The 23712-nt window shown below is 41.4% G+C and overlaps 2 protein-coding genes across 11 annotated transcripts; one reads left to right on the forward strand and one right to left on the reverse strand.

Moving 5' to 3' along the window:
• Nucleotides 1-369: 369 nt before the first annotated feature.
• On the reverse strand, nt 370-7222 carry LOC124049243 (leukocyte elastase inhibitor-like). 3 transcript variants are annotated; one of them, XM_046370601.1, is made up of 10 exons: nt 6495-6629; nt 5417-5598; nt 4467-4616; nt 3455-3595; nt 2939-3056; nt 2644-2786; nt 2273-2350; nt 1906-1995; nt 1639-1819; nt 370-1519 (listed from the first exon to the last, which is right to left on the reverse strand). In XM_046370601.1, exons 2-10 carry the CDS (start codon nt 5591-5593, stop codon nt 1293-1295), a joined length of 1305 nt encoding a protein of 434 aa, XP_046226557.1. In that variant the 5' UTR covers nt 5594-5598; nt 6495-6629; the 3' UTR covers nt 370-1292. The 3 variants fall into 3 exon arrangements, with proteins under 3 accessions (XP_046226557.1, XP_046226556.1, XP_046226558.1); XM_046370600.1 differs by having other exon boundaries at nt 3455-3616; XM_046370602.1 differs by lacking the exons at nt 4467-4616; nt 5417-5598; nt 6495-6629 and adding an exon at nt 7115-7222.
• Nucleotides 7223-8210: 988 nt separating this feature from the next.
• Nucleotides 8211-19453, forward strand: snx16 (sorting nexin 16). 8 transcript variants are annotated; one of them, XM_046370611.1, is made up of 9 exons: nt 8211-8376; nt 9741-10282; nt 10633-10719; nt 13659-13807; nt 14034-14103; nt 14952-15088; nt 15261-15383; nt 16402-16439; nt 17489-17626. In XM_046370611.1, exons 2-8 carry the CDS (start codon nt 9875-9877, stop codon nt 16418-16420), a joined length of 993 nt encoding a protein of 330 aa, XP_046226567.1. In that variant the 5' UTR covers nt 8211-8376; nt 9741-9874; the 3' UTR covers nt 16421-16439; nt 17489-17626. The 8 variants fall into 8 exon arrangements, with proteins under 8 accessions (XP_046226567.1, XP_046226570.1, XP_046226566.1 ...); XM_046370614.1 differs by having other exon boundaries at nt 16405-16439; XM_046370610.1 differs by having other exon boundaries at nt 16402-16444; nt 17489-17625.
• The last annotated feature ends 4259 nt before the right edge of the window (nt 19454-23712 follow it).

Raw genomic sequence — 23712 nt, forward strand, 5'->3', positions numbered from 1 at the left:
GATCAAACCAGAGATAAAATTTTCCACATTAAATGTCCACATTAGGTAGCATAAAAATAGTCTCTAACTAAGCCAGTGTTGCTTTACTTATGCTATGCTTTAAGCTGAGAGTTTATTTGGATTCCCTGTCCTAAATCATTTAATGCAGTTTTAACTTTAACTGACCAGGTCTCATCGGATCATGAATTTTTCTTTGCTTTATGAATGAGATTCCACCATTTTAATATTTTTTACAGTTGCGCGAAACAAAGAAATGCCAGAGCTGTAGCTCAAAGGAAGAGGAAGACCATCTGCAGGTATATATCACCTGCCTGTTAGGTCCGTAAAATAAGGATTTAGGAGATGAAACACCAATATGACACACACCAATTCATGCCACAGTGTTTATTCTGTTTACTAAGGCAAAGGAAACAGTCTGCATTCAATGGCAGATGTCAAACCATAATATAAACGTCATCAGCGGCTTCATCAACTGATGAAGCTGATGGATTAGCAGTGAAACGTCTTCAAGCCTATCTACACTGTCCAGACGCCTTGCTTTAACTCTTTGCGTGAATATGACCTGGATGACTGAGAATCTCCACAGATAAAACTCTTCTGTCTTAACTCCATTGTGAGACACTGGGATGGCCCATTTTATATCCAGTTACAGGAAAACAAATTTTAATACGACTATTGGGAAGTCTGAAATTCAAATGTAGGATTGAGAGCAAAGACAAACAAGAAAAAAAGTAGGGTAACAATTGCAACACTTAATCGATGAGTACATGAGATTATGGATGGAATGTGAGTGTGGATAGGACATGGCTCAATGATAAAGAGTGTGGGAGTGGGCACGGTGCCCATGAGAAGAAAGTGGAGTGAATACAGACAGTGGACATACATGATTGAGAAAGCAATACAATATGTATGGCTATTTTGCCAATAGTGAAATTGATAGCGAATGTATAAAGATAGGATCACTTTAGCAAAGCAAAGACAAGCAAAAGAAGCAAAAGGTTTCAACCGAGCTGCAAACAAAATTTTAATCTAGCACCATGGTTTCTGTTTCATGTAAAACCCTGCTCTTGTATGAATGCAGGCCTGGAAAAACAGGCATCTACAGATTACTGATGAATGGGCCTACTGGTCCCAGGGGCCAAGTGGTCAGAGAATACTTGCCAACCATACATAATAACAAAAACAAAACAACTACAGAGTGGGTCTCATGGATGGGGGCCCTTTTACATGACTGTGCACAGGGGTCCACTCTCTCACAACCTGTCCATGTCATGCAGGCCATACGGTGGTGCTCACTCAGGGGAGCAGTATCGGCCGGCAAAGAGAATGCTTGCGCTGGCGTTATGTCGAATAAAGAACAGGAACGGGTGGTCTGCAGTGAAGGTGTCAGAAATCATTGAATAGCGCTCATTAACGACGGCACCAGTGGCACCAGCAGCCTCAGTTCCCTCCTCATTGACCTCCACAAAAGCTTTGTGGACGACTTTTGACAGAAACAGGTCGTTGGCAGGAGACATGCCTGTGAGTAGAGGAGAGAAAGTCTGTTGCTTTTCCATACAAACTTATAATAGCAATGCAGACTACTTCTTTTTTGCATAACTGCTGTCATGTTTTTATCATGCTAGCCATTTGTCTCACCAGAGAAGTCACTCATTGTCATGTCAAAGGCATCCACCATCCCCATGCTGATCAGGACATCATTCAAGTCATACTTCTCTTCCATCTTGAATCGAGGCAGCATCACCTCAACCACAGCTGGACCCACCAGGTCTGGACGAGTCCACTCCAAGAATTTCTCATAGGTCAGCTCCTTCTCCAGCTAATGTGGATACAATCTCAATTATTAGTCTGTCTCTTTATTAATGTGCATTTATTTAATGTATTATGTATGTACGTGTGTCCTACCTTCTCCAAGCCTGTGGTGTTGTCCTCTATGGCAGTGGGCAGGAAGATAAGCATGCTGAGGTCCTCCCCATCATATGGCATTTCAAGGATCTATCCAGAAACATTCTGTTTTTAACTTCATTTCATTTAAAGTTATTCAGACTTCTTCATCCTGAAAAATGAATAGTTACTTGGGCCTCTATTCATTTAGTAATTGTGGATATGTAGATTATCTTAAGATCTGATAGTTCCAATCATCACCAAAACGGGATCTCTTGTTTTTTGTCTACCATATTCAATTGAAATCTATTCACAAAATATTCAAATATCAAACAACATGACTGACAAATATAGACAAAAGCTTAGTGTTGACAAACAGGAACATTACCTTACAGCTTGCCTCAGGAATGAAGGTGAAGTTGAATTTACTTTTCTGCCGCATCATCTTCACTGGCTTAGTGTCATTCTAAAGACAAAAGTTAAGAGAAGAAGCACTTTTGTGCATTTTTGGCTAATACTGTAAGCAGCAGCATGTTAAATGACATTGTTCAACATAATGACAAGTATAACTGTTAAGCTGTAAATTTCCATCAAGCTCAATCAACACAGCTTTGTAATGGTCTGCCATCAGCGTGCCTGCTACAGCATTACAGACTTCATGTAAACTGTGTACTACCATGCAAAATCATATCATAAAACCCAGAATGTTGCTTTTGCTCCTCAGTGATTCTCCATCCAGTGCTGTCTGTACAATATTACCTTGTTTATTCTAAACTGAGCATCAGTAGTAAATTCCTCCTCGAACTTCTTGCGCCAGTTGCCTTTGAAGTAAATGGCATTGACCAATACCAGCCTGGTCATGTCAGTTAACACGCCCCGGACCAGCAAGTCCTTGATTTTACCTGGTGAACAGCAATGAGCAAAGCCATGATCGTCATCAGCAGGATGGATCTAGCAATGTTTTCATCCAAGAAGCTTTGCTACAGGCCACGGATTTGGTTCCCAATCTATGTAATCTACAGATGAATGGGGTGGATGTTAATATGAGATCTACCTTGCGTCTTCTCCTCCACCCAGCCATTGATGTGGATCCTGGCTGCCTCTGTGCTGGTTTTGAAGTCCACAGTCTCCAGTTCAGCGTTGTAGTTCTTTCTGGTTTCCGCTAAGAACTCCTGGAATCATAAATAGCACATTTTAATACCCACACCACAACTAAACACTCAGATTAACCAATAGAAGAACAGCGCTCTCTTATTTTGAAATACAGGCAACATAAGCGGAAAGCTGAACGCGCTCATTCAGTAAGATTGTCTGAGAGTTGGAGTTAGCTGGTAGAGCAATGTTTTTCTTACTGCAACTGCAGAGCACAACTTGGATTAATGGTGATAAATGGTAGTTTAGATTTTGATCTTAAATACAATTTTTTAAAGGTAAATGTAACTGAGAATAAGACACATTTACAAGTTTCAGGCCATTTACCCACTAAATTACAAGACAGCATTTCACTCACTTACCAATTAATAAACTCATACTGAGATCCACACACTTACACACACACACACACACACACCTCAACAAACTGATAGGACTGCTCCCCATACAGCCTGTTGGCAAGGCTGAGGGCATAGGGAGCATCTGTCTTGTTGAGCTCACTCAGCAGTTGGGCAAAGCTGGCGTGGACATCATCTTGACCACTCTGGGGGTTCAGGCACTGCAAACAGCCAGAGAAGACCTGTGTGTTACAAAGACACACTGAGCCAGTGACAGATGAGGGACAACTTTGTATTACGCTGGTAATATGTATCACTGGCACTGCGATAAGCTTACCTGTGAAATGATGAGAACAGACACCAAAATCATCACTAACCCTGGTGCTCTATGCTGTAGTTTTGTTATAGTTAAAGCAAGCACTGAATCCTTGTAGCTACTTAAATTGTTATTTCATAAACATATACTCAATAATGCAGAACAAAAATATCATTTTTGTGACTTTTTTTTTTGCTTGCTTGTTTTTTGCATTATGCTTCTGTCCTCCTCTTACAGTCATGTTACTCAGTTTCTATATGCTAATGAGCTAGCATGGAATGCTGCCCAGCAATAATGACCTAAAATAGATGATTTTGGTGTTACTGTTTTTCAACATTTAATATAATTAGTGTGATCTCTGGCAAAACCTCCCACAGTCCTGATGTTTTCAGAAGTTTAGTTTTTCATTTTGAGACTCCCAGCACCTTGTGGAAGAATATGGAAAAAAAGGCAAAAACACACCAAAACCAAAACCGTCACATTATTAAAATCAATAGAAAATAACCCAAAGGGAAGCAATTTTATACTTGATTTACACACGCAATTGCCCACTATTATGATGAATATTCCATCTGCTGCATAAATCTTCTTGTTCAGCCACTTCAGGCTACACACACTTCATATTCCTAAATTCTTGGGAATATGAAATCCAAGGTTTTGGAAATTAGCAAGCAAAGAAGTGGGAAATCAAGTGTGAAATAGTTCGATTTCCTCACCAGAGGAAACCACCAAGCCTAATCATTAATCATTTGCTTTGATTTTGGCTTTTTCAGCACCTTGAGCAGATACTGTGGCAGTCTGCTGGACTGCTGTATCTGCATCCGCATCTGCGTCCGCGTCTGCATTTGTGACAGCATCGGTGACTCCATGGATGATGTCTGCGCCCCCGTCTGCTCTGGCTGCTGTGCCTCAGTGAAGCACAGGACCTGGGGGTGTAAACGGTTGGTCCTTGTATCATTGGGATCACTGTTAAGATTAGCATTGTGTGTGTGTGTTTACAAGAGGTTCTTTTCTCACGCCCCACCCTCCTTGTCTGTCTATCTTTATCCCTCTCTCCTGCTCTCTCTCTCTCTCTCTCTCTCTCTCTCTCAACCCAACCGGTCAAGGCAGATGGCCACCCATCTTGAGCCGGGGTCTGCTCCGAGGTTTCTGCCTTCTAAAAGGCACTTTTTCCTCGCCACTGTCGCCAAGTGCTTGCTCAAGGGGGAATGTTGGGTTCTCTATAGTACAATTTAATTAAAGCGTTTGGTCTAGACCTGCTCTAATTGGAAAATGAGATAACCTTTGTTGTGGATTGGCGCTATACAAATAAACTGAATTGAATTGAAACATACTTAAATACTTTCCATCACTGAGACTCACTCAGGACAGAACCTTATTGCTGCCATTGTGGCTTTCTCCACTTCCTATAATTCAGAACAGAACAGGTTACCACCATTTTTAATGATGGTGGGAGGCAGAATGACTAATGACCGCAAGTGCAGGAATTTAATCCTGCCACACCTCACTCTGCAACAAAAACCTGAAACCACGCCTTTCCCTTTTTCTGCTGTTGAAATAATATGGTGCCGAAATTCCATCATCGTGATGAACCAGATGACTTGCAAGGACATATGAGTGTGTGCTTTCATAAACACTTTGATCCAAATGGGTGCATTAACATGAGAACTGTAACCTTTGCACACTTCAGTTTCACACTGTGCATATGTGTGTTCGTGTGTTGTACCTCTGACATCTGTGCAGCTGTGTTGCCTCTCGCCCCTAACATCACCATAGCCAGGGCTGAAGAGATGCTAAAGGGGGAGAAGAAGATGTTCCCGGTCTTGTCTTCATCGCTCAGCTTTTTAAATAAATCCAGACAGAAGGAGGTGTTGGCCTTTGACAGATGGGTTGGTGATGCCATTTTGCCTGATACAAAGAAAAGATAACAGAGCATTTCTCACATCCATCCATCCATTTTCTATACCGCTTATCCGTCAGGGTCGCGGGGGAGCTGGAGCCTATCCCAGCTGACTACGGGCAAGAGGCGGGGTACACCCTGGACTGGTCGCCAGTCAATCGCAGGGCCAACACACAAAGACAAACAACCACACACTCTCACAGTCACACCTAGGGGCAATTTAGAGTAGCCAATTAACCTAATGAGCATGTTTTTGGTATTGTGGGAGGAAGCCGGAGTACCCGGAGAAAACCCACGCAGGCACAAGGAGAACATGCAAACTCCACATAGAAGGGCCCAGACCGGGATTCGAACCTGGAACCCTCTTGCTATGAGGCGACAGTGCTAACCACTGCACCACCGTGCCGCCCCATTTCTCACATTATAAACTATATACTCTTTTATCTCCCATTTGGACAAGATTCCCTGACTATGTAAGACATATAGCTTTAAAAAAGTTAAAACTATCAGGCATCAGACTCTTTTTCAACCACGCGTGAATGTGAGAACAGAAGTGAGAGTTTTCCTTCTGCATTCTTATACTTTTTGTAAGGATGCTCAAGGACCATTTGAGTGTTTCAGTGAAGTAGAATGAAACCCACGTCTTGTGTCTCTTGTTTTAATTTGTGAACTATGAAATATTAAGCTTTAAAATTTAAGTAGCTTGTACAAACCTTTAGAATACTGTTCTTCACTTGCGTTTTATAGGGCAACTTAGCAGTGTCCTCCGACAACTCTTTTCCCTTCCAAAACAAATCATTCACAATGCTCATCATTTCTTTGGAAAGCAGGTGAAAAGAGTGTGTCCGTTATCTTTTGCCATCAATCCTATCATCAAAGTCAAATGACAAAAAGGAATACTTACTGTCAGATGCTCTTCTTCTTGGGGTCGACACCAAGCGGTTCAAAGCGATTCTGTGTCAGGAAGACTTGTTTCTTGTTATTTTATTCTCTGGCACACCCAAGTTCAAGTGAATTTAGCTGAAGCTTGAGAAAATGTCAAGAGATCACACCCATCAGTGAATGACACACCTACATTTGTCATGGTTTTGGTACATGACTTGTGCCAAAGGGTGTGCCTCAAAAGAGTCTGTGAATCAAAAGCACCCCACATCAACTGTGAATAGAATAAAGTGAAGGAGAAAAGATGAATGGACGGATGTCTGTTTTCAGAAGTTTAATTTTTCGTTATGAGACTTCCAGCACCTTGTGAAAGCATATGGAAAAAAGGCAAAAACACACCAAAACCACCATTTTTATACTTGATTTACACACACAGTTGCCCACTATTATGATGAATATTTCATCTGCTGCATAAATCTTCTTGTTTAGCCACATCATGCTACACACACTTCATATTCCCAAATTCCTGGGAATATGACATCCATGATTTTGGAAATTAGCAAGCAAAGGAGCAGGAAATTAAGATCACCAGATGAAACCACCAAGCCTAATCATTTTCTTTGATTTTGGCTTTTTCAGCACCTTGAGCAGATACTGTGGCAGTCTGCTGGACTGCTGCATCTGCATCTGCATCTGCATCCGCGTCTGCATTTGTGACAGCATCGGTGACTCCATGGATGATATCTGCGCCCCCGCCTGCTCTGGCTGCTGTGCCTCAGTGAAGCACAGGACCTAGGGGTGTGAACGGTTGGTCCTTGTATCATTGGGATAACTGTTAAGGTTGGCATTGTCTGTGTGTGTGTGTGTGTGCGTGCGTGCGTGTGTGTGTGTGTGTGTGTGTGTGGTTTTTTTTTTACAAGAGACTCTAAAGCCCCTTGCTGAATCACTGAATCACACATACACACAAAGGTATTCAAGTACACACACATTTGTACACAGATGTTTTCCTCAGCATTAGTGGTGGCTCTTGGGCAGGATTACACTATTGTGTAAGCCTACATAGTCTGACTCACTTACAAGTAAAATTCTGTTGGAAAACTTTCACTGCGCAATCCTTTACTCCCACTCCTATAGATAATAAGAGGTTTCCCACATCACTTCTGGCGGAAAGGTAACTGTTGCACTATCAGCGTCACATGTCTCAACGGTTGGGAACAAAGTCACCCTTAATGAACAAGCCAGAACTCATCCAAAGCAAGTGGCCATGTTTGCAGTGTATTCAGGCAATAAAACAAAATAACTATAAAGTAAATAAAATAATGAAGCAATCATTTTGACAACTCCCACACCTATTTTTCCTCACTAGGTACACATTGCAAGGCTGTGTTACTGCTGTAGCACGGAATGGTTCTAGCTTTTAGTCACAGCTAATTAAACTGTAAGTCTCAAAAATGAAGTGCTCATCTTTCAAAAAAATATTGCAGAGAATTTGTGGCTGTGGTGTTTGCATTTTTCAACCTAAAGATGCATCAATGCCTTGTATTTGACTTGGGTATCAGCAGGAAAGACCTCAGTTATTAACATTTTCAGGTTTAACAGACTGTATTTTATGCAGTGTGAGCATTTGCTGACCAGCCATGGGACGTACTGACAACCACCACCCCTACTTTTTTTGCTGCTTGCTGACTCACAGTGCAGATACAATATCATAATGTGACAGCGCCCCCACCTGGTTAATTTGAGACATTGCAGTTGTCGTCTGAATTCAAGCGGAACGAGCTAACATGAACAGGACAAGGGAGGAGACAGCGCAGTGGATAAATAGCAACAGGACAATCAGCTATCGGCCTTTATGTGTATAAGAAAAATATTTTCTGAAAGGGAACGATAACTGGCGTTCCACGGTAAGTGAAAGTCCTTGTCATCCTGCGTCACGGTAGCTTTGTCCACGTAGGCTGCCCGTCGTAGCTTACTAGCTAACGTGAAGGAAATATGATAGCCTTGTATCCCATGGTCTTTCAGTGAAATATAGGACACGCCAACCGCTGTTCAAAAACATGTTGGTTAAGCGATTTCCGGGTATATTCTTGGCAAAATACCTAAAATAAAATAGAAGAAGGTCTTTAACTAACTATTAGGAACTACTACTTGATTCGGCTCGAATCTATTATTATAAGCATCTTTTATTTAAATGAATTTCCAGTTAGATTACTTTGTTTGCACTGTTGTGAATAGTAACAATAGTAACTAACCTTGCTAAGGTTAACTGGTGTGGTGCATTGATTCTGGAATAACGTTTTTCCTAACTGGTGTGCTTGGTAGTTACTTCCTATACAGTGTTTACTATGTTACCTGACGTATACTTTCAATTCACAACCATTGTAGCAACAAACTGTGCATGAATGGAAAGCAGGGTAACACTGCATCCATTGCCACACGTTGTGAGTGCAGTTCGTTCGTTAACGTCACTTGCTAACTGCCAACCAAACGCTAGGCACGGCATTGATCACTTGACTTAAACACACAGACTAGAAAGTACAGAGGATATTTAGCAGAAGGCGTCTTGTTGGCTCCTGTCCCAGCACTTTCGTCATGTTTCTCAAACGCACCTAAAATAGCTGTACGAGTCAGATAAGAGTGAGTGAGCAGGATGAACATGAAATGATTCCTATTATATAATTTTGTGTGCTCCTTATAAAAGGTATTACTGGGTTGTTTTAGGGATGTCATTTGGAGTCATACAGAGGTACAGGGCTGACTCTGTACCTCTGGCTCCACTATTGCTGAATTAATGTGAACGCATTTGCTGTCAATCTCTCAGTCTGAACAGAAATCGATTTGAGCTTGTCATTCATGAAAACCACCATCCAGGTACCTCTGCATTTATACTGAACCAAAGCAGCAAGAGACGGCTCACATTTACGTTAGAACCGGTGGAGACAAGCTCATCAGTTGGCAAGATGATATGACGCACAAACTATCTACTGATCTTTAATGCCTTTTTTCCTTCATGAATTTGACACACAATTCACAAATCCATAAATTATGAATGACATGTGGCCCATGTGAATAATTCATCCGCCGTCAGGGTCTGCTACCCTCTTCTCAGGCGTTTTCCTGATAAATTCTGCTCTACTGGTTTGAAAGTAAGGGAATTTTGAAGATCCCCGTTTTTTGCGGTCTACTCAGACAAGCTTAAAGCCTTTTTTTTAAAATGGTAAATAAAATGATCATTCAATCATGATTATTCTTGTGTTTTCCTGTACAGAGTGACTTCATCAGTCTCTTGGGGTGTGCATTACGCCTTCTTTTTATCATCACACAGCACCTCTGAAGTAAGGCAGGTGTGAAGATCTGTGCTGACTACTGCAGTGGCGGGACGGGTGCAAGCAGCTCAGGAAGATGGCATCACCTTTTGTGCCTGTTCCTGTGCCCATGGACAGAACATTGTCAGGAGGTAGCAGCAAGCTCAGACGGCCACAACGAGCTTCATCGCTAGGCAGCGTCTCCAGCAGCTCGTCCTCTTCTTCTGTCACAAGGGTGGCTGAGGAGGACCACGGAGGCAGATGTGGAGGATTAAGTTCCCAGCGTCAATCTCGCATGGACAGAGGCAGCCGGAGCAGAACCCCACCACCCATCCAGAGCCCTGTGACACAGGCAAGGGTGAACGGGCCTCTGGAACCCTCTGTAGTGTATTCCAGCTGCCCCCGCTCCATATCGGACCCTGTTGGGAGCCAGCAAGGCGAGGAAAGGCCTATTACTCCTACTGTGTTGGGATATGAAGTCATGGAGGAGAGGGCCAAGTTCACGGTATGAAGCCAGAAAATCAGATTATGTGACACCATGACAACCTTTTGAAACTTGTGTAGAATATGTGGCACAAGTCTCCAGCTAAGTGCTCTGATTAAAGTTTAAATCCTACATTATTTACCCTATATTGACATGCAGGTCGGCAGCATTTTAACCTATTTATCAGTTTCCCTGTGGTATAGTGACATGAAAACACTTTTACAAAGGGAATAAACATGCTCACTGAGGCTAAGTATACACTAAGATGCATTCTAGAGATTAAAAGTCTAATGGCAACATTTGCTCAACATACATATAGTTATTATTTAGAGGTTTAAGGTTTAAGATTTCGTCTGTTGTCTTCGCTGCAGGTATTTAAGGTCCTGGTCAAGAAGACTCCAGATGAGAGCTGGGTTGTTTTTAGAAGATACACAGATTTCTCCAGGCTCAACGACAAGGTGTGTTTGGGTGTGTTGTCTGTGCACACGTGTGCAAATGCTGTTGAAAATATGGGCCTATCTGAAGCTTTATTTCACATCTGTCCGTGTTTACAGATGCTGTTTATGACTATCAACTTGTTTCTTTCAGTATGCTTTCCTTTGTTTTTTTTGAACACACTGCGGAAGAGATTAGAGCTATACAAAGAAGCCCTCTGTTCCCAAATAACCAACAGGCCATAGCCGACGGGGTACTCATGGTTTTGGTTGCAACGGTTTGGTCACAGATTACAGAAGGGAAACTAGAGCCATGTGATGATACTGTATGAGGCGAAAGAACCTACAACAAAAATAGGTGATTGTTAAAAAGCTGTAAAGACGCAACAATCAACGACCTCTGTGGGCCAGACCTATTCAACTGGCAGCCTGTGGACCAAATCAGACCTTTATCAACCTAAATGTGGTGATAACAGCCATACAAGATGTCCCTTCTCAAAACTTCAAACAACAAAAAGTAGATCTTAAACACCGACAATTCACCACTGAGTGGACAGGGATGTAGCTGCTTGTCTTACCACCAAATAGAGTAAAGCCCCCGGCTCTGCAGTGATAGAATTTAATGTGAGGAGTTTAAATGTGAAGAGACATTTGCAGGCTAAAAACGTTCAAACAGACTTTCCACTAAGCTTGGATGTTCACAAGCTTTATTTTAACATGTTTAATTTCCTAGCTGTACAGGTTTGACATGGGGCTTATAAATGACCCGTTGGCACCTGCTGTAGGCCTGCAAATTATTAATTAAGCCTGTTACTTCAATTCACAACAAGAATGGAAACACAGAAAATATGAGCACCCTGCATTCAACATAAAGAGAGAGGACAGCAGGGGGGGTGGTTATCCCGTCCTAGATTCCTGTGGAGTTTCCACAGAGGCAGCTGAAATCATCACACTGTGCTGATGGTCTTTTGCCATGCTTGTAATGTAACTGTACAGGTCTCATAGGTCATCCATCGAACTGGATGGAAATGTTTCACCTCAGGTGCATTTTTTCACAAACATTTGGATGATATTCCTGTGTGTAAATATTATTGCAGTTAAAGAGAGCTTAAACACATTATGATAAACAGCAGTATAGATACCTTTTCTGCTCACACATGATCAGGTTTTCAATATGCAGTGCTGTCTCCACACAGGGTGGCTGGCGCCAAGTACTATTTATGTAGTAGTTTGGGCCTCAGCCAACATTATTCCACTCAAGATTATGCACAGTGCACAGGCTACAAAGTGTAAAAACAAGTTAGTGTATATACTTACACACACACACACACACACACACCAACTCACCTCCTGCTGAGCAAATCAACATCAGGGCCTGTTATCAGTGCAGTTTGCCCCAAAGCTGACTGCTTACATCTGTTTTGAAGGTTTAGTAAATTACTTAGCACATCTTGTATGTTCCCATGATAAGTAAAAGCAGCGGTGCAGCATGATTAACTTTGAAGGTTCCTGCAGAGGCAGTCATTGCAGAACAGTCAACGGTAGACTGACATCAAAAACACACACAGCAGGTTAGGAGGCTTATGTCACAAAGGTATTGGGCATTTTTTAGTTATTCCTCTTGAGATGCACAAACCATTAGTTTTAACTTATAGTGACTACCTACAGTACAGAGAAAGTGGGCAGTCCTAGTTCTTGATAAAGGGCAGCAATTGGTCTTTTTGGATAGAGTTAGTTTATTTAATTCAATAGTAAAGTGACCAGTTTTCACAAAAAGAATTTCACATCTGTAAAGACATGCCAGAGCATTCCTGCAACACAACCCACTTCTCTGCTGTCTATTTGTATGCTTGGTATGTTCTAAACCATTATGGTGTCTAAGTGTGGCCAAATACCCACTGCATTCTACTTATTGTATACCTCATGCAATTAAGTTTTCATGTCAATCATTCCACCTACCCACTGCGCAGCTATGCTGGAGATCAGGGTGAAATTTCATAAGTTTCCAGCAAAGTTGCATGTAGGCACAGTTCTTCCTGTCAGTCATATCTCGGAATGAGGTGCAAAAACAAAATTAAAAAACATATCTAAAATGATGTTAAAAATGCCTCACTGAGGTTCTGCTCAACAGCAGTATGGCACCAGCACAGTGCGCTTCGTTGTGCGTTCAAAGTTCATAGAGACTATGAACGCACTGGTGCGCACATGCAGATTTTTAAAAGAAATTCAGCTTGCCTCATGCCTTCTGGTAACATATTGTTTGAATTCTCGTAGTATAGTCTTGTTTTCACAAACAAATGTACCAAATGCGAAACTATTTTTGAAACACTGAAAAGATGGTTTAGTGAAGGACTTACTCCATGATTTTGCTTTCATTTTTCAGTATAACTTTGTCTCTGTGTTATCTCCATGCATGTCAATAACAAATTGTCTTTAAAAGGAGAGTTCATCCCAGAATAAAAAAATATCACATTTTCCCTCTTATCTATATTGTTGTTTGCTTGGTGCTTGGTGTGAGTTGCACAGTTTTACAGATATTAGCTGTAGCGATTTCTCAAGATAATCCTCAGACCTCGCTGTGAGCAGAACTATTTTCTTTCTGCAGCACTACACGTGTCACTGCGCAGAAGGAAGTGTGTGTCTACGCATGGACCGAAAGGCTTGTGCTTGTGACAGGGCAGGATGTAAACATTAAAGGTGTCCACCGGTGAGCCGTAACATTAGCTAGCTTGCCTCTTGTACATGAGACGATGCATGCTTCCTCGTGTGCAGTGATGCAGAATTGCTGACAAGATCTGTGGTTTAGGAGGCATTGCTGTTTTGCTTTATTTTATTTTATTTTTTGTGTGCTTTGATCACTGAGTATTCTTTTACTGCCACTGTATTGCAGAGAGATTATGTGACATTTATTCCTTACTCTGTGTGTGTGTGTGTGTGTGTGTGTGTGTGTGTGTGTGTTGTAGCTGAGAGAAATGTTCCCAGGTTTCCGCCTATCGCTGCCTCCTAAGCGGTGGTTCAAAGACAACTATGACAGCGACTTCCTGGAAGACAGACAATTAGGACTGCAGGCCTTTTTACAAAACCTGGTTGCACATAAGGACATTGCCAACTGGTGTGTGATGTGATTATTCCGTGTTTTTAATATTCAAATTAAGTGGTTTTGGGTTTTTTTGTGTACTAACTGTGATCACCTGATGGTTGATTATTCCTGTTTATTACTGTCAGCAAACAACTGACAGCAAAATACTTTTTGTTCGTTGTGTATGAGCTCACCAGTCTGTTCAACAGCAACGCACACACACACACATTGATGTCACATCATTTGTTCTCCTTAACAGCCTGCCAGTGAGAGAGTTCCTGTGTCTCGATGACCCGCCTGGGCCTTTCGACAGTCTGGAGGAGAGCAGAGTAAGTGTGCAAGTGCTCATGTACTGTGTGTTTGTGCTATCCATGTCACTTTGAGGCCTTGTGAAGAGGATTTTTGTTATTGCTGTAGGGCTGGGTATTGAAGATTTATCCATTAACTTTGTCCATTGTTTTGTCCATAGCAGAAAGTTTAGAGAACATGGTTAAGTATTATGCAAATAAATCTTTATACTCAAGATAGCACAAACTTTTGCATCACCACAGTTTTTCAATGTAGCTGCATAAGATTGCAATCATAACAAACATAGTCCCAATTCACAAGACGGGAAAATTGATTGCTGTTTCTTGTGTGTCTATGCATGTTTCTGTTTTTATGTATCTTGTAAAATAATGCCACAGATTTTACACCCCACACACTGCAATTCAGAAGCACTTCTTGTATGTACATTGCTCTGAAGATACATTAAACTAAAGTGTCCACATTCGGCAGAATACAGTATGGTATGACGTCAATTCCAAACCTACATATGGCTTCTGCATTTTATGAGGAAACGCAAGAGCATTTGGTGAAGACAGCAGGCACTCACTCTCATTACAGCAGGCTTGTTACATGTTTTCTCCCTGTAGCTGCCACCATAAAAACAGCCAAATTGGCCTAGAAGTTGTTGAGGCTGACACCTCGGACCTGTGTGTTAAACACCTCAGTTCTAGATTTAATATATGGCCTCAGATTAACATATGGTCTGCATTTAGGTTTGCTTGTTGAAAGTTTCCACATCAGAAATTTTATCCCTGCCTTCTCCTCTGTTGGTTGTCCCAGTTTGCCTTCCACGATTTTGGTTGTACCGTCATTTTCTGCTCTTCTTTCTTCTGTCACTGCCTCCCGGCAGGCGTTCTGTGAGACTCTGGAGGAGAGCAACTATCGTCTCCAGAAGGAGCTGCTAGAGAAGCAGAAGGAGATCGCCTCCCTAAAGCGGAGGCTAGAGGAGAGGGAACAGGCAATCCTGCTACTGGAGAAACATATTAAGTCAGTAGACCTGCATATGTACATACACACATAGAAACAAACATACCAATTTCATATATCGAAAGCTTTGGTTCCCATTGCTAAAATAGAATTAAATGTAGTGCTTAAGTCAATAAGAACCACCTGGTTGGGTGTGTGTGTGTGTGTCTGTCTGTCCTTCTAACTGTCCCAGTGGTGAGTGTGTGAGCCCAGAGTCTCCGTGTGGTCTGTCAGCTCAGGGCAGTGACAGCAGTGCAGATGCAGATGTGGAGTCGTCTGCTGCAGAGGCTGATCAGGACATGCCTGACGATGCTGGGTAAAAATCCCCCCCCCAAACACACACACACACACACACACACACACAAAGGGGTGTATCAGATGTAGGAGTATATGCACCAACAAACGCCACTCTGGTGTACATAGGGATGGGCATTTCGGGCCCATTTTAAGTCATTCTGTTTTGATCAATGCAGCCGTGGCATTTTACTAGATATTTTCCTCTATTCTTTGCTCGTACCATCAACTGAGTATAATGATGCAGCTCTAGTTCTCAGTTCAGTACAATGCACTTTTTTCCATATCGTCAGCACCTCGACATTGTCATCCCGTACACAGCACTCTCACCACTTTACTGTGTGTGAAGTGTGTTTTGATGAATTCTATTTTTGCACTTGTTTTTCTTGGTGTTAAGCTGTTCCTAATGAATTATCCTATCATATAATCCTTTATAATCCTTTCAGTGAAGTGGAAGGATAATGCCCCATTACTGACTGGAAGCTTTTAATTTGAACCAGATGGAGGAGGTTATGTTAACAGCAACATGGCAAATGTGAACAGACTGAAAAACCTGGAGCCTTTGTACTAATATCACATTTACAAATGTAAAACAAGGGGATACGATGGTCCATTTCTCTCTCTCTCTCTCTCTCTCTCTCTCTCTCTCTCTCTCTCTCTCACACACAGCTGAGGTAAAGAAGACTGTGACTGATTGATTATCTTGCGTAACAAGCTTGATTGATAGGGGCTAAGGTGGGGTTTTCCTGCCTCAGCCCGCTACCTTATTAAATTACAAAGTACTGATCTTGCACAGACACAAGAAAGACTAAGACAGTAGTCATAAAGTGTGCCAAGAAAATATCCCCCGCATGTTTACATCACAGCTACCCCGAAACCGTTGACAGGCAGGAAGAGTCCATGCTCTGATGTTATTTACACTAAATTCTGACCCTATCCCTGATCTGAAAACCATCACTGTTATTTTCACCACACCTGTTCAGTTGTTTTTTTAAAATGTTTTCCCTTCTTGTGTTTTTTTTCCCCCTTATATTTCACAGCAGCGCTGCCCCAATCTGAAAACAGAGCCCCGTAACATGTGAGGTACTCCACATCCAAAACTCAGCAGGCTAACCAATGTGACATTTTGTCTTTTCTTCTTCTTCTCAGTAACATGCATCCCACTGTTAAATACTGTTCTGTAATGGAAGTGTCCTGTTGTTATGGTATCTGTGTCAAAGAATAGGTTTGTATTGTATTCAAGTCTGGCTTAACACAATACTCACATGCTACATGTGAAGTTGATTTGTTATCCCTCCTGTCCACACATATGGATACGTGTACATATGACATGTCAGTATTGTATTGAGATTTACTTGAAAAATCCAGACCTATCTTGTAATAGCTTGCAGTCATGATGTTTTTAAGTTGGGGTCGGTTCAGTTTCAGTGCACCTAATTCAGGAAAATTGATGTTCTCTCCTTTTACACAATGTGTCTTCCCATTCCCTTAAGCTACCGTGGCCCAGTGGACACGAACCTTTAAAAGAAGTGTATTTTTCTCCAGAGGTTTGAGAGTTCTTATTATTGTAAGAAGAGGGTTAGAGGCAAAAAAATTTAATAAATAAGTAACACAAAAGCTGGCTAAATGTTACACACTCAAGTGAAGCGTTGAGTGTTTTTTCCACTTTCTGAATTGACTGACCTGAAAATGATTTGTCCCCCACTGTGGTTTGTATTCATTGTACTTCAGTGTTCTGTGCTCTGTGAACCCTCTGGCTGTGCCACGCTGCTGCGTCACATGTGACTAACACACACTCTTATTGCCTCTCTTTCACATGGTGATGAGTGCTCACGATGTGGGCATCGTAGGTTTTTGGATTTCAGGTCTTGCTCCTACCTCTCCCCCTCTGGTTTGTTGACATACAGCAAAAGGTTTCTTGTCTTCAAGCTTATAATGTGAAGTTTGAAGACAATATGTCTCCTCCCAAAGGGATGGCATGCTGATTGAGCTACTTTAGCATCCCTCTTCTATTGTAGATGTCTTCTTGGATCTTCTCAGTCTGTCTTTCTTTATGTTGTGTGTTGTCTCCAGTTCTCACGCCTCGAGCTGAATGTATTCCGTTTGCTTGTACCCCCCTCCCTCTAGTGGCAGGTGTGAGGTCCAGCCGGTGCGATCCTCTGCCTGTTGGTGTGGGCCATTGCTCGGTACCTCTCCTCCAGTCATCCAGGTCACTCAGCTTGACTACCAGAAGCTGGATCCCTAACAACGACCAGTGGTCCTCGCATTTTTCCCTTCATCTCCCCCTCCTATACCATTCCACACCACCTTCCATATGTTCAAGCCCTATTCCATACCCTTCTTTTGTTTCTTGTTTAATTTTTCTTCCTTCCGTCTTGTTCTCTGTGCAACCTGACCTCTCCGTCTTCCCATTTCCACCATCCTGACTGTAACCGGTGTTTCACCTTCAGCTCTTAGAGTTGGATAGAGTTTGAAGAACTGCATACTGGGTTAAAATGGAACATTTTCATACTGCAGCAACCTGGTTAATATTTGTTGTATATTATCCAATATACAATTGCTCATGGGATATCTTGTCTGGTACCTACAGAAGACTTTATTCTAAAGACCTTACGATACACACAGGTGACCAGGTGGGTGTCACAGAGGACGGATAACCTTTTGTTTGCAATCACTTCCTTGTCATTGCTTTGTACTGCTCATCGAGGCTGTAGACAGACATGAAATTTCAGTCAAACACAGATTACATCCAACATTCCCTCATATCTTTAGTGCCATACAGGATTAGGATTATAAACCAAGTCCCGTGAGAGACCATAAACTCTCTAAAATACTGCATCCAGAGAGGGCAAAGGACATGTGAAGATGTCCACTTCTAAGGGTCCTGCTTCTGTCTGATATATTCTGTCCCCTGAATATATCAGAGTGGTGCTAGTTTGACAAACAAGAACTTATGACCTGAAAGACTAATAAACCACAGTTGAGACTGCGTAGGAAATGAGCCTGATTCATTCTGACAACACAGACTTGGTTGTACTGAATCAAGGCCAATGAAAATAAGATGCAGAACCATCATACATTTCAGGAAGAACATAAGCAGCTGATAAACACTATTCAACCTTGTTGGCTCTGTATTAGCATTTGCTATTACCAGGCCTACATATCATCTCCAAAAGCCATATTTTTAGATCCAAATAACACTTAGGAAGTTGGAGTTTCACATGTAGTCGTGTGTGCTGACAGCTGTTTTCACTCTTTGATACAGAGTTTTGAAGTGTGTAATAACTGCAGCTAATGCTGAATCTTCTCAAATTAGGCCTGCATAAAGGTCATGTGATGCACTTTATGGATGAATGGCAACCCATAATATTTTCTGGGATGTGGATTTTACTACTTTGTTTGAGACAGAATGTGCCTTTTCAATCACTGAACCTGTCTTCATTCCCCAGTGGATCTGGTATGTTAAGATGTGAGGAATGTATATTCAGTTTCGTTGACATTTTGTTTTGTAAAAAGTGCCTTAAACATTGTTCACTTAAATTTTTCATGTGTTTGAATAGCTTTATAAATGTGTGTGTGTAGGACATGAAACAATTCCACCATGTTCCTCTGATGGAAATAATGTTTGAACTGACTCATACGCTATGTATATGTCATTGCTTGGAATAGACTTAAGCAACATGTGTTGTTTTTTTGTTTGTTTGTTTTTGGGGTTTTTTTTTTGCAATATCACATGTTATAAGCCTTAGTTCATGTATACACCCATAGCTGCACTGTAAATGATTTATATGAAAAATATCTGGTAACATTATTGATAACCGGGATTTAAAGGGATACCTGGTCTGAAAATATTACTGAAACACATACTATAGCAGAGATGTTTATCATTAAGAACTATTTAATTCACTTATAAATGTGAAATGATACATTGAATACACATGTATGTTTTCCTGTGGTATCAGTAGTTTGTGCTTGGGGGAAATAAACTGTCAGGTCTGATATGGTCTGCAGAAATGATGTGGACTTACATGGACCATTTTAAAGTGTGTTGTTTTACTTTAAAAATGTAATAAATAATTTAAGAAAACAGTGCGTTTTGTTTTTTGGTTGTTGTTTTTAAAAATTTGGAAGCGGTTTCTTCCTCAGAGTTGATGAGTTGTACTTTTTTCCTACAGTTGGTTGCCAAATTCTAGCCATGGTCATAAATTGAACACGTTAGAAAACCGTGGCCAAGCTCTGACCACGGCTGTACACGCCTGCTTAAAGCGAAGCTTTAAAAGTTAATGGTGCTTTGCTTATTACACCACTGCATTATGATATAAATGGCTATAACTCAGTAGGGTTGTTATTTAAACATCACAGTCAAACCAGCCAATGACATTAATGACTTTCAGGTTCAGGTATAGACTGAAAGAGCCACACTACACATGTACACTACAGGATGGGTTATGTGCATGTACGTGGTCAGTGGGAAAAGAGAAACAAGGTTTGTCACTGATTTGGGTTGGTCGTACCCTCCTGAAACCTCTGAATAGTTAAAGAAATAAATACTTCATATATTTCATACTGGGCTTATTCATCACTCTAAACTGTACTTGGGTGGCCAGCTGGCCCATTAGGTCAAACAAACCTGTTATTTACTTTACTTTCGTTGATTGTAAAAAGTGGATAGCTGAGTTATTTTAAGAGCCTCTGCATTGGCATGCCTATCACTGGTCTTCAAAGCAGCAATGGGAGTCATTCACAGTTTATTGCTCTTTCAAAGGATTTGCATTTAAGTAGCTGACAGACATGGATGATTTAGTGGCTAAAGGTACATGGAAACAAAGGTAATGAATCAACACAGAATAATGGAACAGCAGTACCAAATATCCATAACTTGATCAAATAATGCATCCAGTGCAAAGTCAGGTGGAGAAGTGAGGCAACATCACATGCAAACCAACATGCTACAGCAAACAAACAAAGAGAGACTGAGAAAAGCCTGATCCAGGCCTCTTATCAGTTCAGATCTGACAGGTTAAGACTACATCCTGACCCCCACCTGGACTGGGCAGGTGGAAGGATTGGTTTATCCCAACCAGCTGTGCAAATATCGTAAAATGCTCAAGGTCTGATAAGACTGGAATTTCACTGAGGTGTTCTTTCAAAAAACATAGGAATTTTGTTGATGCAATTTGTAATTTATTTGAAGCAAACAAAGATGCACTCTGTACTCTGTAATATTTTCAAAATGTACATCAATTGAAATGACCTAATTCTTCTAACTTTTCCCTCATTAACAGTTGTGCATTAATAATCCGATGATCAGTGCATGTGTTAATAATCACTGTCGTATTATTTTCAAACAAAGGTATGTGTGTTACGTGAAGAAGTTAAGACTGGTCAGTATAAGTGCCAGGAATTCAAAACATTCCTGATGCGTGATAAGGATGATCCTCTGCCTGTTGGTGTGGACTGTCACTCAGCACCTCTCCTCCAGTCATCCAGGTCGCTCAACTTTACCATCAGAAGCTGGAACACAAACAACAACTACTCCATCACCTCCTCACCAACCACACTGCCTTCCGTACATTTAAGTGCTATTCCATACCCCTCTCTTGTTTGTTCTGTCTTCTCTTTGACCTGACCTCTCCTTCATCCTATCAACTCCCATTTCCACCCACATGACTCTAGCCCGTGTTTCACCTTCCAGACTTGGATCTGTATATTGTGTGAACACTTTCATACTGCAGCAGCCTGTTTCACTTACAGCTGTATATTCTCCTATATATAAAGGCTCACTGGATATTTTATCCGACACCTATCGAAGGGCTTCATTCTAACATTTCCTGTGAGGAGAACATCTGGAATTACGTGGCTAAACCTCAGACTAAGATGATTTTTCGCACGGGAACTTCTCACTTTTGCACCTCCTGCAGTAGCTGCCAGATTGGATCAATTTGATCCTCTGATCACAAAGCCAATGTTTGGCTTCTTGAGCAAAAAAATAATAATTATATCTTGAGACCCACACCACTCTTTGCTTTGATGATTTTCACATTTTTCACAAATCCACATAAAACCTGAATCACCATCTCACTAGTTCCTGCAGAGTGCATTGACCTACTGTGCTCACCAAAAAAATTGCCACAGGCAACATATTTTTCAGCTTTAGAGATAGCACAAAGTAGACTGCCTATTGTGTGAAAATACCAGAAAAATACCAATCAATACCAGAATCAAATAAAACACAACAGACTGCAGCGAGTTAGTTAGCCTGTCCAGAGGTAACAAAATCTGCAAAACATCCATCCATCCATTTTCTATACCGCTCATCAGTCAGGGTCGCGGGGGGGCTGGAGCCTATCCCAGCTGACTACGGGCGAGAGGCGGGGTTCACCCTGGACTGGTCGCCAGTCAATCGCAGGGCCAACACACAAAGACAAACAACCACACACTCTCACACCTAGGGGCAATGTAGGGTAGCCAATTAACCTAATGTGCATGTTTTTGGTATTGTGGGAGGAAGCCGGAGTACCCGGAGAAAACCCACGCAGGCACAGGGAGAACATGCAAACTCCACATAGAAGGGCCCAGACCGGGATTCAAACCTGGAACCCTCTTGCTATGAGGCGACAGTGCTAACCACTGCACCATTGTTCTGCCCATCTGCAAAACAATTTCTATAATATCAAAACTTGTTTTTATACAAAAGTTTTATTCAGTCCAAACAAATGCGATGTTGTGTGATAAAAGAAAGAAAAGATAAAGCAACTTATGTGCGAAGTCACCAAATCCTTCAACACTTGTCAAGTAGGGTGGACATAGGTGTGAGAATGATGGCTGATGAATGTAAGGTACATAAATGAAAAGAGGTGAAACCAAATTACACCAAACAGAACTGAGAAGTCTCTGAGGAGGGTTAGCACCAGGTGGAAGTGGGAATAGCTGAGCTTTATAGGCCTGGGAGCACTGTACGGGAAATGATGACCTCCGCTCCCAGCCTGATACCAAACAAAACTTTAACAGTGAGAAAACAGCAGGAGTCACAGACAGAAGAAGGAAACAGACAGTTTATGAGTACGTTTTACTGTTGCATCGCCTAAAAAGTTAGAAGTCATTTTACTGACCAAGCATAAGTAGTAAGTGCCTAATATCAAGTTGTATAGCAACTTGGTAATGCTAATCAACTGACTAGATACAACAGAAACTGACTTTGTAATCAGCTTTATTATCTTGCAGTATCCAAAAACATGAACATCACTTACCATATCTTCTCATAGTTCCACCCCCAGGCCACTACCGTCCTTCTTGATCTCTGAAGAAATTTAGTTGTGCATAATCAAAAGAGAAATGTAGTAGTAACAGAGCAGTGAGTGTTAATCATAAGACTAGCCTTTGGCACTGAATTGTGTGCCTTTTCATTAGCAGTGATTCTAGCAGAGTGAGGTGACTGCATTAGCTATACTGTTCTCCAGTTGTTTGTCTGTATATGTGTACATCCCATTCTTGTGAACACGACATTTGAACACGTTGAGGGTAATTCTTCAAATTTAACAAATCCGCTTGGACTTAAAGATGATTAGATTTTGGTGGACAAAAGATAAAAAAGTAAAGGTTACAATGCCACATAAATAAATTCCTTATGACGTCCAAATGTTTTCTTTCCATAATTCAACAACATAACTCAGGAACAGAAGGGCAGATTGTGAGCGTATTTTGGTCAGATACTGAAGTGGTGACACTAATCTCCAGTGTCCACCTTGAAGCTGTGCTGATTGTATGCTGTCAGGTTGAAGATGTGTGTGAAGCATCCAAGTTTTAGAATCTGTAGCTTCTTCATATTCTACCAGAATCATCTTTATTGTCCAAGCATGTGAACACTGGAACTTTTTGTTTCTCTCAATGAACCTTCACACTATCAGGCGTACAACTGCAGTTCACCACCAGCTCATTGGTTTTGCCGATATTGAGCTTCAGGTGACTGTCACTGAACAATGTGGCAAAGCTTTCTAACAGTCATCTTTGGAACAATTGTCTCTAAGACAGTAGGTTTCTCACTGGAAATTATTCACTGAACTCATACATGTCAATACAGTGATAATTTCCATTTTACCAAGAACTACACTTACTAGCTTTTCATTAAATACCTGTTCTTTTGTTCACTACATACTGCAACCTTACCCGCGCACGGATGCATACAATCTAGTTGATCTTATGACAGTGGTGAATATCACCATGTATCCACAAGAGACAGAAAAAATCACGGACAAATAAAAGAATATCTGATTTTTTTGGAGGATGAGGTCACTGTGATGAGGAGGAGAGGAGGAGAGGAGACTGAAACCAGGAAACACATATTCATAGTT

The sequence above is a fragment of the Scatophagus argus genome, chromosome 18 (assembly GCF_020382885.2).
Source record: "Scatophagus argus isolate fScaArg1 chromosome 18, fScaArg1.pri, whole genome shotgun sequence".
NCBI lineage: Eukaryota > Metazoa > Chordata > Actinopteri > Scatophagidae > Scatophagus > Scatophagus argus.

What these genes read in the sequence shown, in the direction of transcription:
- LOC124049243 (XM_046370600.1), bottom strand. Translation starts at nt 5,593, where the DNA reads ATGGCATCACCAACCCATCTGTCAAAGGCCAACACCTCCTTCTGTCTG. An exon ending in TGCCACAGTATCTGCTCAAG is followed by an intron (nt 3,617 to 4,466) that starts GTGCTGAAAAAG and finishes TGTAACACACAG; the next exon opens with GTCTTCTCTGGCTGTTTGCA. An exon ending in AGTCCTATCAGTTTGTTGAG is followed by an intron (nt 3,057 to 3,454) that starts GTGTGTGTGTGT and finishes TTATGATTCCAG; the next exon opens with GAGTTCTTAGCGGAAACCAG.
- snx16 (XM_046370608.1), top strand. Translation starts at nt 9,875, where the DNA reads ATGGCATCACCTTTTGTGCCTGTTCCTGTGCCCATGGACAGAACATTG. An exon ending in AGGAGAGGGCCAAGTTCACG is followed by an intron (nt 10,283 to 10,632) that starts GTATGAAGCCAG and finishes TCTTCGCTGCAG; the next exon opens with GTATTTAAGGTCCTGGTCAA. An exon ending in TCTCCAGGCTCAACGACAAG is followed by an intron (nt 10,720 to 13,658) that starts GTGTGTTTGGGT and finishes TGTGTGTTGTAG; the next exon opens with CTGAGAGAAATGTTCCCAGG.